The sequence below is a fragment of the Mustela lutreola genome, chromosome 4, assembly GCF_030435805.1.
Source record: "Mustela lutreola isolate mMusLut2 chromosome 4, mMusLut2.pri, whole genome shotgun sequence".
Lineage (NCBI taxonomy): Eukaryota > Metazoa > Chordata > Mammalia > Carnivora > Mustelidae > Mustela > Mustela lutreola.
Genome location: NC_081293.1, coordinates 10,326,843 through 10,340,938, shown reverse-complemented (window position 1 = coordinate 10,340,938; position 14,096 = coordinate 10,326,843). Strand labels below are relative to the sequence as shown.

General features: G+C 43.5%; 1 protein-coding gene across 2 annotated transcripts in view; it reads left to right on the top strand.

Moving 5' to 3' along the window:
* Window positions 1-12,443: 12,443 nt before the first annotated feature.
* The window catches only part of WDR11 (WD repeat domain 11), a 65,303-nt gene continuing 63,650 nt past the window's right edge, over window positions 12,444-14,096 (top strand). The window contains exons 1-2 of one of the 2 annotated variants that reach the window (XM_059173016.1): window positions 12,444-12,730; window positions 13,708-13,819. In XM_059173016.1, coding sequence (XP_059028999.1) covers window positions 12,645-12,730; window positions 13,708-13,819 — 198 coding nt within the window. In that variant the 5' untranslated portion in view covers window positions 12,444-12,644. Of the gene's footprint in view, window positions 12,731-12,777; window positions 12,910-13,707; window positions 13,820-14,096 lie in introns of those variants that run through there. The other variant, XM_059173017.1, reaches the window with a different exon arrangement.

The following is a 14,096-nucleotide window of genomic DNA, read 5'->3' as shown; positions in this document are numbered from 1 at the left end:
GACTTGGATTTTATGGGCTTTGCTTCCTGTGCGCTGTAAATGAACGCCATGAAGTCAGCCTTCTCCCCAAACCAGACTGGTGGAAACAATTCTATTTTAGATCGAAAGTGTGCTACATCATGCTTGGAAGACTTGAATCAAGAACAAACTTGGCAGACACACTCCACCTCACCTCTGTCGAGTGTCTCATATTCCCCGTTGTTCTGGGTTATGTGAAGATTGCTAAAGAAATAACGGAATTCTAAATATTTGAGCAACAGTGTGTGTGTGCTGCTTGCAAGTTTTGGTTACGTTTTTAGGGTAGAGATCATTGGCATTTCTTTGAGAAGGAAGGCTCTGTTCTAGAACTAGGGATCATGCTTATAAAACCCTAGCACGGGGGTACCTGGGTGGCTCATTAGGTGAAATGTCTTCCTTCTCCTCAGATCATGTTCTCAAGGTCCTGGGATCAAGCCCCGAGTTGGTTTTCTTGCTCAGAGGGGAGTCTGCTTCTCCCGTTCCCTCTGCTCCTCCCCACCCTGCTCGTGTTTTTTTCTCTCAAATAAATACATAAAAATCTTTTAAAAAAAAAAAAAACAAAAAAAACCCTAGCATAGGGCCCCACCTGTGACTGCAAAATTCAACTAAAAATTCTGTGTTCTTCCTCTTCTTCCTGAGCCCTGGGTTCTGCAATTTGCTTTTGTGTTTTGTTTTAAGGAAACTCTGCACCTGGGGACAACCCAACTCTCATCCCTCTGGGAAGACACTGTCCTTTCTTGGAGTCCGGCTACTCCTTAACCATCTGGGTTTTTAAAAAAATATTTTATTTATTTATTTGACAGAGATCACAAGTAGGCAGAAAGGCAGGCAGAGAGAGAGGAGGAAGCAGGCTCCCTGCCAAGCAGAGAGCCCGATGCGGGGCTCAATCCCAGGACCCTGGGATCATGACCTGAGCCGAAGGCAGAGGCTTTAACCCACTGAGCCACCCAGGTGCCCCCCTTAAACATCTGTTTAAAACTCCTTCTCAGCAGCTGCTTTAGGAAAACCCAACCAGCAACCAACATCAGCAGAGGCTCCCTGGAGAAATGTCTTTTCAGGTAAGTATGGGGGGATGGATAGAGTTCATTTCTGGTGTCACCTGGGGCTTCTCTTGCTCTGAGTCTAAAGCTGTCTTGCTAGCATATGGGAAATGATGTAGTTCCTTCACCCAGATAATGAATATTGAGATGGTGTCACAGGAGGACTGGGGAGAGATATATGGGTACACCCTGTGATCGGACCCAGAATATGAGAGTATTTGTGCCTCATGAGAGTTATCAAAATTACCGTCTATGATAGAGTCTCTCGATGGTAGGAAGAGATCGTGGGGGAAAAGGCCCTGAGGATGTCAGCTGACTTCCTTCTTCAGGAAGCCCAGAGCCTGCTCATGAAGCAGAGGCTCTGATGAGCTCAACATGAACTTCTCTCTCTGGAGGTGACCCTAACACTGCTATTCAGCAACCAATTCTAAAGACCCAATAGGGTAAAGTAAGCTGGCAGTAAATTACACCAGACTCATGCCATCGTGAAAGAGCAGAGCTTCTCCCTCACTGGAAGAGGCCTCTTTCTGAATTTCAGTTTGCTTTTCCTGCCCACCAACCAGCCTTCTGCTGGAGCCGACCTCCATGACTCACCAGATGTATCATGGTAGCCCACACAATGTCACTCCTGTTCAAGGGACTTCCTTCTCAATGAGAAGTGTTTTTGGGAGATATGAGTCTTAGGGTCCATTGTCCTCTTTACAATCCAGAATTCTGCTAGTTTGGAGAAAGATAGTTGAACGTAATGTCAGTTTGAACCCTATGAAAATGAACATATTCAATCATTTTTTGATGTGGGAAAATGGCAATTTCACATGATTCAGTCCAGAAACGGGTGAACTGATTCGTTTGGATGAATTCTTCTTCTGAGTGTGCACTGCGGCATTTTGAGGTATAAGAGGGAGTGAACCTGCTTTCCAGGAGCCATTATTTGTAAGTGTCCGTGGAGGAAGAAGTGCACATGGGCACCCAGAAGAACAGGCCATGGTAGATGCTTGGTGTTTTTCACTGTCTAGCAACAGACACTTTTGGCACTAAGCCTTGAATCTGGAGATTCTAGAAAGACCTCCCAGAGTAGATACCAGATCTGATTTTTAAGGGAGGTGGAAGAGCTAGTCAAAGAAAGACAACAGGGTGTCCCAGACAGAAGAAACAGCATAAGTGAATTCCCAGCAGTGGGGGGAAAAGGGGGGCATTATCCTGGCTTACAGTGAGATCCACAAAGCCTGCCTCACTGCCCTATCCCCAGTGCTCACGGATGGGTGGATGGTCTCCAGCTGGACCCAGAGCACCAGCCCTAACAAGTGCTCTGTGAACATGTGTGACCTCAAATGAGGATGGGTTAGGTAGGTTGGGAGGAGAAGGGCAGTAGGCAGGGGAGGGCACCATTGCCCAGGGGGACAGATTTGATCCAGGAGGGCATTGGGAATGCAGGTTTCAGAGCATAAAGGAAATTTTTACTGTACCTGAAACACTGTTTTAGAAGAGTAAGAACTGTTCAGGGATGGAGAAGTTCCCCAGTTTAAAAATTGATGTTGTGTTATTATCACTTCCTCGAATCATTACAGTACCTATGAAGGGACCTACTATCTCCTATTGTAGATTAATGAGCCCTAAGGCAAATTCTGTAATACCAATATAATGCCGACATGAACATATTACCGCGTAAAGACTGTTCTTATGGGCTAACTAAAGCAGAGAAGCAGTGGATTCCTCAATCATAAACACTATAAACGTCTTCCATAATGGCCGCTCCAAATACCCTTTCTGTTTGGGCTCTCAGCAGTAACTCACATCCCCCACTTCCAGGGCCCCCAGAGAGCGCTCAGCTAGGAAAGGCAAGACTCAAAACGAGAACATTTTAATATTGCTACCATTTTCCAGATGGCAAGTTATGGTAGGAACTAAAACATTACCAACGTTTTTTTATATCTGTGATTTTATACATACATATATATATATGCATATATATATGTATGTATATATATATATATTTTATACATACATATACATATATAGAATCAGAAGCATGTATTTCCATTTACTATACTGCTTCTCAATAAATAGCAGTATGTAGCTCATCAAGTTTTATAAAATGCTCTTTCCACAATTATGCAAGAATCCTAGTGGCTTTCCCTTTTAAAATATCTTAAGTGAAATTTAAGCCTGATCCAATAGAGAATTAGCTTTTATAACCGCTACATTCTGCCACGAGAAGATTAATGGCCATTTTCCTTTTCCACTTTCTGTTGAAACTCTTGCAAATGAGATAAAATGTAGGGAACTTGACACATAGTAAAGTCAGGCGTGGCTTTCCTAGTTAATCTGGCTGGAAACCCCCGGGTATTAGAGAGCATCTTTCAGAGGTAGAAGCCCACTTGTCATTAATCAGCTTGTTTGGCAGCCACCGGCTAGGTGTGTCTTGAGGCAGATGCATGGGTCTGGCAGCAGTCTCCCACTGTCTGAACTAGCCTCCCAGGTGTGGGGCTAAATGACTCGCAGGGGAGGTGGGTTCCCTGCAGGATCCACATAGGCAGTGACTAAAGATTCTGGGACGTAGCTCCTGCTACACCAGTGCTCCCATGGGAACTGGAACAGGCCGCTGAGAGGAGCAGACTGAGAGGGGAGGAGGGCTGGTACCTCCTGCAGCTGCCACCTGGGTCATCCCCTGAGGGCTTCCAAAATGGCTCCTTTGCATTAGTTTCTGTGACTGATTCCTGGCCTAGAGTCAGACTCACTGTGACCATTACAGAACACTGCATCGTCAAATGGCAGTGGGACAGTCGAGCAATGACTGTTTTTTCCATTAAAAACATTAAATTCCTGTATTTCAAAAAAATTCACCAGAAAAGGGCAAATTAAGTTAGTAAAATACTTGCAAATGACAGTATCTTGTTCCCTAGTGGAGTATATTTACAAATAATTACATCGGATTACTGAGTGGGAAAGAAGGGAGTAAAAATAGTGCTTATGGTATGACCTCAATTTTATAAAAAGTAAAACATGTATATGCATTTTGAAAGGAAGACACAGTCGCTTAAAAGAAGCCCATCTGACCAGTGATCATATAATTGATTTTTTTGTATTTATGCTTTTCTAAAGCTTCCACACTTTCTGTGTAATGCATTCCCACATTTACTTATTTTGTGATTTAGTAATTTTTAGCAAAACAGAGATCGTTATACTCCCTCCTATGAATTATTTTAGGGAAGTAACCTAATAGGATGGAAACCAACTATAGGCATAAAGATATTTACAGCAGCTTTATCTTCATTATTTAAGAAACTGGAAATGACTTCTATATCAGGCAACAGCAGAGTAGCTAACTAAGTCCACTCTACCAACTACTGTGGAGTCATTCAAATGATAATTATGATAACTACCTACATATTTCAAAAATAATTTTGATAGACTGATCAAAGAAAAAGATTGACAAGATGTGGAATATTATGCAACTATGTAAAATACATCTTCATTTGAACAACTGGGAGTAAATGTGTCAAGGTGATAATGGATACACCAGCAAGTGAAGATTACAGACACATTTCTAAAAATTATATTGTTCTTCATATTTCAAAAGAGTGAAACAAGCATTCTGAATAAATGCTTTCGGTATAGGTCAGGGTGGTAGGAGCCCCCTTGGTTTTATGTTGGTATTTGAGTCTCCTGATTCAGTCCATCTGCATTCAAGCCTCATCACAGGGCAGATCTGACTTACAAGTCAGTCAGTCACCTACCCTGGGCAGAAAGACAAGTGCAACCTTAGAGATTCAAAGTTAACAGAGACAACCCGGCATTTATTTTTAATTACAACAATTAGTGGAGCCTGTGAAAGACCAGACAGCGTTATAGAGTCTGTAAACCTGTTAGAGCGGCTCACAATCTATCTCCACCCAAGTCCAAGCTTGTGAAGAGCAAGAAATCAATGGGATCATTTTCCCTCCCAGAAATCATGATCATGTACCAGATACAATCTTGTTAGGTTAATCTAATTTATGAAATGCTATTCTGTGAACACATTGTTAAAGCACTGTTTACTTGGACTAATAAAATCTGATGAAGAAGTCAAAAAAGAAAGTCCTCTAGTTTATTCTTCCTTTAAAAACAGCCAATAGCTAGATAAACGTGCACTGACAGAACCCACGTGGCCCCAAGAATGAGATAGGCTGGCAGGTCAATTTTGTAGACTGGCTGGAAAGAGAGAAAGGGCCAGAATGGGATACTGAGAGGCAAAGGGAGACCTGGGTCCTCACCCTTAGTAGCCAGGACAGCCATTACACTGGAGAATCTCACATGCATTTTTATCCCCTAAAATCACCTGGAGTCACAGATCTCGTGTCTGTCCAACTGCAAAGCCCTCCCCATTTCTAGCAACACCCTTCTTCCCCTCCTGTGCTAAGGGTCTAAGAGAAGCACATCCCTCACGTGACCTACTTGGGAGAAATGCATTTTGCCATGACTGCTTTCCTCCAAAAACATCCTTTAGTCTAATAAACCTCTATTACCATGTCACAAAGTGCAGCAACTAATCCATTGCATTGATATAAGTACTTGCAGTTTGTACATATGAAAGGCCATCAGCAATGACAGCGACCAAATAACAAGTCAGCCTGATGGTCATTCCTAAGGAAGGAAGGGGTGGGCAGAAGGAAAAATCCGAGGAAAGACAAAAAAGATGCCAAGTCGAGGCTGTCAGTCCAGTGCTCCCTTTAATGTGGCACCCATGTAACTGGGGGAATTTCCTTTAAAATGTTTTGACTGTGCTAAGCGTGCTCTCCTGGTCCCCATATCATCCCCTGGGAGAATTTCACAGCTATTTCTGTGTCTCATGAGGAGTGACTCTGTGTCCTGGACAGAACCTTGGCTTTGGAGTGAGAAAACCTGGGGGATGGAGTTTCGCCTCTGCCTCTGGCTAGAAGTGGGATCTTGGGTCAGTCACTTAACCTGTCTGAGGTTAAGTTCCTTCATGAGAACATGGAGTTGGTAATACCTACCACTAAGAAAGCAGGTTGGGGTTGGAATTCAAGAGCTTTTGTTTAAATAATAGAGGACTGCCTGATTGAAAATACTAATGTGTTAAGAAAATAACAAATGCGGTTGATGTCTTGGCACATATTGATGCCATGGTTGGTGGGGAACTGAGCAACCAACATCCAGAGATTTTGAGGGAGGACACAGCCTGAGAAGAGAGGCTCGGAGGACCCAGGTCTGGAAGAGACATGCGGTAGCATCATCCTAAAGGCACTCAAGCCAGTCCCCGCAGCCACCCAAGGTGAGCCCCCAAGCAGCATCTACTATAATAGTAGAGTGTGGTTCTCAGGACAGCCATCCCTGCCGGTGGCTCCTGGCAGAGCACCACACGGAGCTTGCCTGGCAGCTCTAACAGCCCATGTCTTTGGCTGTGGGAGGACAGCTTCATCTTTTAGAAAGTGCTGATTTGTTACTCCCACCCCAGGCCCACCTCAGCATGGTCTGTCCAGAACTGTGATTTCCAAACACTGCCTGTTGTGTTCACTGTTGGTGACCCTTAAGCCTTTTTTTTTAAATCGCTGGTTGCCATGGTTTTGGTATCCTTATGACTGATAACAAATTCAATGCCACTTTTACCCAAATCCTTTTTAGTACTTCTCTCTCTTTTTTAAAAAAAGATTTTATTTATTTATTTGACAGACACAGATCACAAGCAGGCAGAGAGGCAGGCGGGGGCAGTGGGAGAGGGGAGCAGGCTCCCTGCTGAGCAGAGAGCCCGATATGGGGCTCAATCCCAGGACTCTGAGATCATGACCTGAGCTAAAGGCAGACGCTTAACCCACTGAACTACCCAGGTACTCCAATTAGTACTTCTCTTGCAGGCTGTCCTTTAAAGAGGGAAGACCTTTCTTTGCATTCAAGGTGTTATAGCTTAGATAGGCCAGTGCTGTCCAGGAGGTCTAGATTCATTCCCAGTTCTGTCAGTAAACAGGAAGGTGCTTAGGAATCTAAGTGCTACATTAGCCTTTTAAAATATATTGTCTATTGTAATGCTCTTAATCATCCACGGATAATTATTCCCCTGCCTCTAAATAATAGAAGAAAAAGAAGAGGTTTATGGAGGTCAAGTATTCTGTCTGTCCAAGGTCACAACAAATGCTTTTCTTTTACTGATGATAACTGTCCATGACTCCCCCAGGAGAGGAGGGTCAGGAGAAGAAAATCCAGAGCAAGGATTAAAAAGCTTAGCTAACTTGGAAAGTCCTTATCTCACTGCCTAACACATGATTAAATCCTCAAAAAATGAAACTTTGTATTAGTAATAGAAGGGCATTAAAAAGACCTGTAAAGGATTACATACCATGCTTGGTTTCCACGGACTCATGCACACAGGAGAGCTAGAAGACATTTGGACAAGTGTGAAGGTCAGAAATTGAGCATGATTACCAACAGTGTGCCTGAAGCTGTTCATTAGCCTGCCATTTCAAGTGAAATAAATTAAAAGAAAAACACAAATTAAAGCTGTACAAATAGTAAAATAAGAAAAATAAAATGAAGGAAGTAATAAGTGATCCACAGATTTTTTCTCTTCGATCAATTTCATTATTCCTGGCGGGGGTGTGTGTGTGCCCTGTTCTCATACACAGAATTATGTTCCCTTACCTTTCCACAATTAGTCCAGAACCAGGTCACTGCTATCTTTCTTAGTTTGGGGAATAAGATCTTGACTGCACTGCTTAAACTTATTGGCAATATTTGCTCAGCCAAGTGGCTCAAATCTATGTTGTCACCTACAGAATGGGAGAAAGTTTTTCAAGTCTAATTAGAGACAATGTATCTAGAGCATACAAAGAACTTTTATAACTCAATAGTAAAAGGACAATCAAACTTGAAAATGAGCAAAGGATCTGAATAGACATTTCTTCAAAGAAGATATATAAACAGGGATTGAGCACATAAAAAGATGCTCAGTATCATTAGCCATCTGGGAAATACAAATCAAAACCACTTCACACCCACTAGAATGACTATAATAATAATTTAAAAAAGACAGAGATAAATAATGTTGTGGTGTGGAGAAACTGGAATTTTTATATGCTGATGAGAATGTTTCCTCTTTGGAAAACAGTCCTGCAGTTTCTCAAGAAGTTCAATATAGAGTTACCATATGAGTCAGCAATTCCACTCCTTAATATAAACCCAAGAGAAATGAAAAGACATGTTCACACAAAAAAAGTGTACAGGAATGTTCCTAGCAGTGGCGTTTGTTATAACTGGAAAGTAGAGACAACACAAATGCTCATAAATGGGGGAGTGGATAAATAAAAGGTGGTATATCCAAACGATGAAATGTTATGCAGTATTGAAAAGGAATAGGGTACGGATGCATGCTTCAACACGAACAAATCTTGAAAACATTACGCTAAAAGAAAGAAGCCAGGCATAAAGGGCTATGTGGGATATGATTCCATTCATATGAAACATCTAGAAGAGACATGTTTATGGAGACAGGAGAGCAGTGGCTGCCTAAGGATGGGGAAGGGGCCAGGGAGGTCGGGAAGAAATGGGGAGTGACTGTTAATGGGGGCAAGGTTTCTTTATGAAGTGATTAAAAACATCCTAAAACTGATGGAGGTGATGGCTGCAAAACTCTGTGAACATCGCCAAATTGTGCATGTTCAGTAGATGAATTATAGGGTTTATGAATCCTATCTCTATAAATCTGTGTTCTTGATTAATCCTGTGCTTCCAGGCAGCTGGAGTTCACTGCATGTGGGCTGTGGAGTCGGTTGTGTTATGGAGGGCAGCATGCTGTGGCCGGTAGTTAACAGCTTGAGTTTTGGAATCAGACTCACCCGAGTTCCAACACTGGCTCTGCCTCCTGTTGGCCGCATAACTTTAGACAACTCTATGAATCTTCATTTTTGTCATCTATAGGACACTTGTGATCATGGTCTTGTGAATTTGAGTCAATTAAGGGAGCTGATACAGGTAAAGGGTAGATCATAGCACCTGACATTTCAGGAGTCTTCAGCAGTAAGGTATCGACTTCATCATCTTCATCCTCAACATCTCCATCATGTTCAAATCTCCATCATGTTCTATTTACCATCATTTTTTCTGACACAACCTTGGAAAGTTAGTGAAGTAAGTGCTTTGTTCAGTTATCTATTATTTCCATCTTTATCCCTAAGCAGACTAGCAATCAGAAATATCACCATTGGGGTAGCTCAGGTCCTAGGATCTAACCCCCTACATTGGGCTCCCCACTCAGCAGGGAGTCTGCTTATCCCTCTCCCTCTTCCTCTCCACCCCTCACCCGTGTTCATACTCTCTCTTACTCATGCTCTCTCTTACTCTCTCTCTCAAATAAATAAATAAAATCTTTTTTTTTTTTTTTTTAAAGAACTATCACCATTATACACTCTACACTTGAACAATGAGGGGTTTGGAGTGCCAACCCCCATGCAGTTGAAATTCTGCATATAAATTTTGGATCCTCCAAAACCTCACTACTGATAGCCCACTGTTGACTGGATGCCTTACCGATAACATAAGTAGTTTTTTTGTTTTATTTTTAAAGATTTTATTTATTTATTTGACAGGCAGAGATCACAAGTAAGCATAGAAGCAGGCAGACAGAGAGAGGTGGAAGCAGGCTCCCTGCTGAGCAGAGAGCCCGATTTGGGGCTCGATCCCAGGACCCCGGGATCATGACCTGAGCCGAAGGCAGAGGCTTTAACCCACTGAGCCACCCAGGAACCCCTAACATAAATAGTTGATTAACACATATTTTGTATGTTATATGTTATATACTGTATTCTTACAATAAAGTAAGCTAGGGGAAAAAAAAGAAAACCATGAGGAAGAGAAAATACATTTACAGTCCTATATTTACTGAAAAACATCTGCATATAAGTCGAGTCCAAACTCGTGTTGTTCGAGGGTCACTCATACTCTTATCTCCACCAATTTTAAAAGAAAGAGAGGAAAAAAAAGTCACTCTAATTTACGGATGCAAGTTATATCGCACTGGATAGATGCTCTGGGTCCCCATTACCATGATTTGGAGTTGATGTCTGCATAGGCATGAGGCAAAATAGTAGTTTTTCAAGAATGGAAGAGGAGTGTAGGTTCTGTCCTATTAAAGAGATCAATATTTCAGCCTGTTCAATAATCTGTCTCCACACCGGCCAAGATAGATGCTTCAGAGAAGGCCATAAATATCCATTAACATATTTAATTCATACTCTTGTACCATGGGAAACATACCCTTGTCCCAGTCCCAGCTGGTTATCCATCCTTGCTCTGAGTACTCAACATTCATGTCCTCGAGGTAGCTTGCAGATTTAAACTAATTAATCCCTCTTCCTCTAAGAAGGTTACTTGCTGTTCTTCTCCATCTGTGAGCGCCATCACTGACTCCTCGTTGTCACCTCAAACCTTGATTGACCTTATGCTTGTGGTCATTTAAAACTCCCACTCCTGGGGTGCCTGGGTGGCTCAGTGGGTTAAAGCCTCTGCCTTCAGCTCAGGTCGTGATCCCAGGATCCTGAGTTCAAGCCCTGTATCAGGCTCTCTGCTGAGTAGGGAGTCTTCTTCCCCTCCTCTCTCTCTGCTTGCCTCTCTGCCTGTCAAATAAATAAATAAAATCTTAAAAAAAATAAAACTCCTGATCCTTTAATCATTTATTGAGGACCAACTGCATATCAGGATGAATGGTTGGCATTGTGGACAAAGAAGATTGGGATTTGGTTTCTTTCTGAAAGGAGTTCAAAGTCTAGAAGGGTGTACTTTTTCTCTGTTATTGCAGTTACCTAAAAATACATTAGTCTCCCTTTCTAGACATACATATATGCAGATAACAGTCAAGTAGGGTATGTATATTGAAATAACACAGTATAGCACAGGAGAGTGATTTCACAGAGGTCACTATAAAATATTTCCACTCATATCACATTGGCCAGAATTTAGTCCTATGGCTTGATCTAGTTGTAAGGGAAGCTGGGATATGTGTTCATTTCATAGAATGACAATGTGCTCAGATACAATTGGTGCTTCTGTCCCTATGAAAGAAGGGGAAAATGAATTTGGGGAGCCAATTCATAAGCTCTGTCACAGGAAGCATCAAAGAGTTTTAATAAGGGAGTGATAAATTTAAACCTATGGTTATTGGCATCTCTGATTGCCCCAAAAACAGTAGGGAAGGATGTGGAGCAGGACGGGAAAGGGAAGCAGCAGCAGTTGTCAGAGAACAATTAAGAGACAAAACGCACTCACTTACTTTAACTACTAAGACACTTTTGGAGATGATCTTTGAAAAAGCTGTTTTCTCAGAGTGAAAGGTGCACACACACACACACACACACACACACAAACAACCCTGATGTGACAACATCACCAATTATTTTGTCCTTTGTGTCAAATACATTGGAGAAGAAACAGACATCTGCCAAAAATTATTGCTGGGAAAATATCATGGCAAGTGTTAACAGTAAAGGGTATTGTGAAAGATTCAAATGAGGTAAGGATTGTAAGAGTGTCCCTAAACAGAGTGGGATGGATGCCCATGCAGAAGTAGTACGACCTCTGCCCCTCTCCTGCTTCAATCCTCCCAACACCAGGAACTTCTGACTTTTGTCAGTTCCAACTCCATCACTTCCTGGGATGCATCATTCTATTTTGAACCAAAATAAGGAGAATATAACACCTGTTAGCTAGATAGCTACACGTGTATCAGATGGTGACTGCAAACTCTGCCAGCACCAATCTTAAATCTTTCCCAACAAGTATGTAACCTTGCGGTTTTTGCCTCTTTCAGACTGAGCTCCCACTCCCTGGCAATTCAGAGAATACATTTGATTTCAGCGAACTCTGTGCTCCATGGATTACAACCCGTAAAATCCCAAATAAATGCTTTAGTTGCTTTACACACTCTTCTTATGGATCAACAGTGTAGATGATGCCCTGAGCACAGAGGAGAGAGACAGAGCAGAACGTGCAAAATGAAAGCTGCCCCCCCCCCGCCCCCCAGCAGCTGGCCGCAGGAGTCATGTATTTTCAAGACCAGAAGTGGAGTGATCTCCAGATTTAGAAATTGTTTATTTTAGAGCCATTCATCTCATTCCTTCTATCCATTTCACCCCGTCATGTTCCTCTATTTGTTCTATAACTTCTTGAGAGCCGGGGTTCTCCGCTTCTCCTCTTCGCCTCACACCTGATGCCTACGACAGTGCCTGGCATTCGGTCGCTGTCCTGAGCTAACAGACCAAAGTTAGAAAGGCTAACTGGGGCTTTCAGCTCTTGCTTTTCAGGATTTCCTGCAGGGTACAGAGGCCTACGCAGTCCCAACGTGAAGAAAAGAGTGGAAAGCAGCACAGCCCCTCCCTGCTCGGGCTGGCAGCACCAAGTGGGCGGCGGGCGGACTTGGAAGGAGCCTGAACAGGCTGAGCCCGGAACCTGAAGAAGGCGGAATCCAAGGTGGTGGACACTTGCACCCGACGGAACCAAACGGCGGCGCTCACGGAGCCACCCGGACTCTGTTAGGAACGGAAGCGCAGGGGCCGCCGCTTCCTGGTTGCGGGTGGGCGCCGAGGGCCCGGCTGAGCTGAGGCGATGTTGCCCTTCACTGTGAACTTCAAGGTGTCGGCGCGCACCCTCACGGGGGCCCTCAATGCCCACAACAAGGCGGCGGTGGACTGGTGAGGGCGCCGGGCTTGGAGGCCGCCGGGCTGGGCCATGAGTGTGTAGGGGAAGGGGAACAAGAGGTTTCACCCCCTGGCGCCTTTGGCCTCGCCAAGCCTGGGTGCTGCCCTCGCGCTAGAGGTTTTCTTCCAGTGCTGGGTTTTTGTTGTTACTGTGAAAACAGGAAATGCCCCAGGTGTGAACCTTCCCTGTGCGAATGTAGTGGCCCTGTTTCTCCCAGGCGTGTTTCTCTTTCCCCATCCCGTCCGCCCGTCTTCACCTGCGCTCCCCCTCCAGGCTCCTCTCCCTCCACCGCCAGCTCCCCTGTCCCCGTCTCCTCCCCAGTTTATCTTTCCCTTTTCTCTCCTTCATATCCCCGCTGCTTACCTTTCGTCATTCCACAGCTTGCCCGGCCCCGTGCCAGGCGCCTGTCCCCGCACCTGTCCCCTCCCCTTGACCTTCTCACTGTAAGCTAGCACTGCACCTCTGGACGTTAGTGCTTGGATCGAAAGCGGAATTCTGCGGGGGGGGGGGGGGCTGCTGGGAATGTTGGCAAGAGGGAGGAAACCTTCTGTCCAGTGTGTGTCCTTGTATCTGGTTGGAAGGGCCAGGACTAGTCACAGATGCTTACGGAACATGATCTCGGGGACTTTGGTGGTGGGTGCTCAGGGGTCCAAGTTGAATAAGACAAGGTGCGCGTCCTTAAAGACAAATAGACGGCAGGGGTTTGTCTATACGTCTTCAGGGGTGTATGTGCATGTCACTTAGAGTCTTTTTTTTTTTTTTTTTCTCCACATGAAAAACGAATGTCAGCATTTCTAGGTTAGCCGGACATTTTATTTAAATGGGATAAGGCAAAAAACTGGCCTGTATGCTTCGATAATGATTTTGTTCATGGTAGTACGTGTTAGATTTGTGATTGATTCTAGCATGCCTCTTGGCAAGAGAGAAGTCTTTGTTTTGTGCTTAAATTTTAATATCACTGTTTTGTTAGGGGCTGGCAAGGCTTAATTGCTTATGGATGTCACTCACTTGTGGTAGTGATCGATTCCAATACTGCCCAAACTCTTCAAGTTTTAGAAAAACATAAAGCTGATGTGGTCAAGGTAAGTCAAATCCCACTTTCATCCTATAACATGTTGCCTATTCTGAAGTTTTAAATATCACTAGATGCTTATTAAGTGATATATGTAAATGTTAAATAGCTTTTAAACATAATAATTCATTTGGGGTAGCCTCACAGTTCCATATAAATGATTTAATGACAGTCCAGGATGAGCTATTAAATACTAGGTCTTAGGTGATTTTAAAGATGATGGATAACACCTGTTCCGCCATTTACCAGAACACTTATTCATTCATTAGTTTTGAGCACTTAGCATA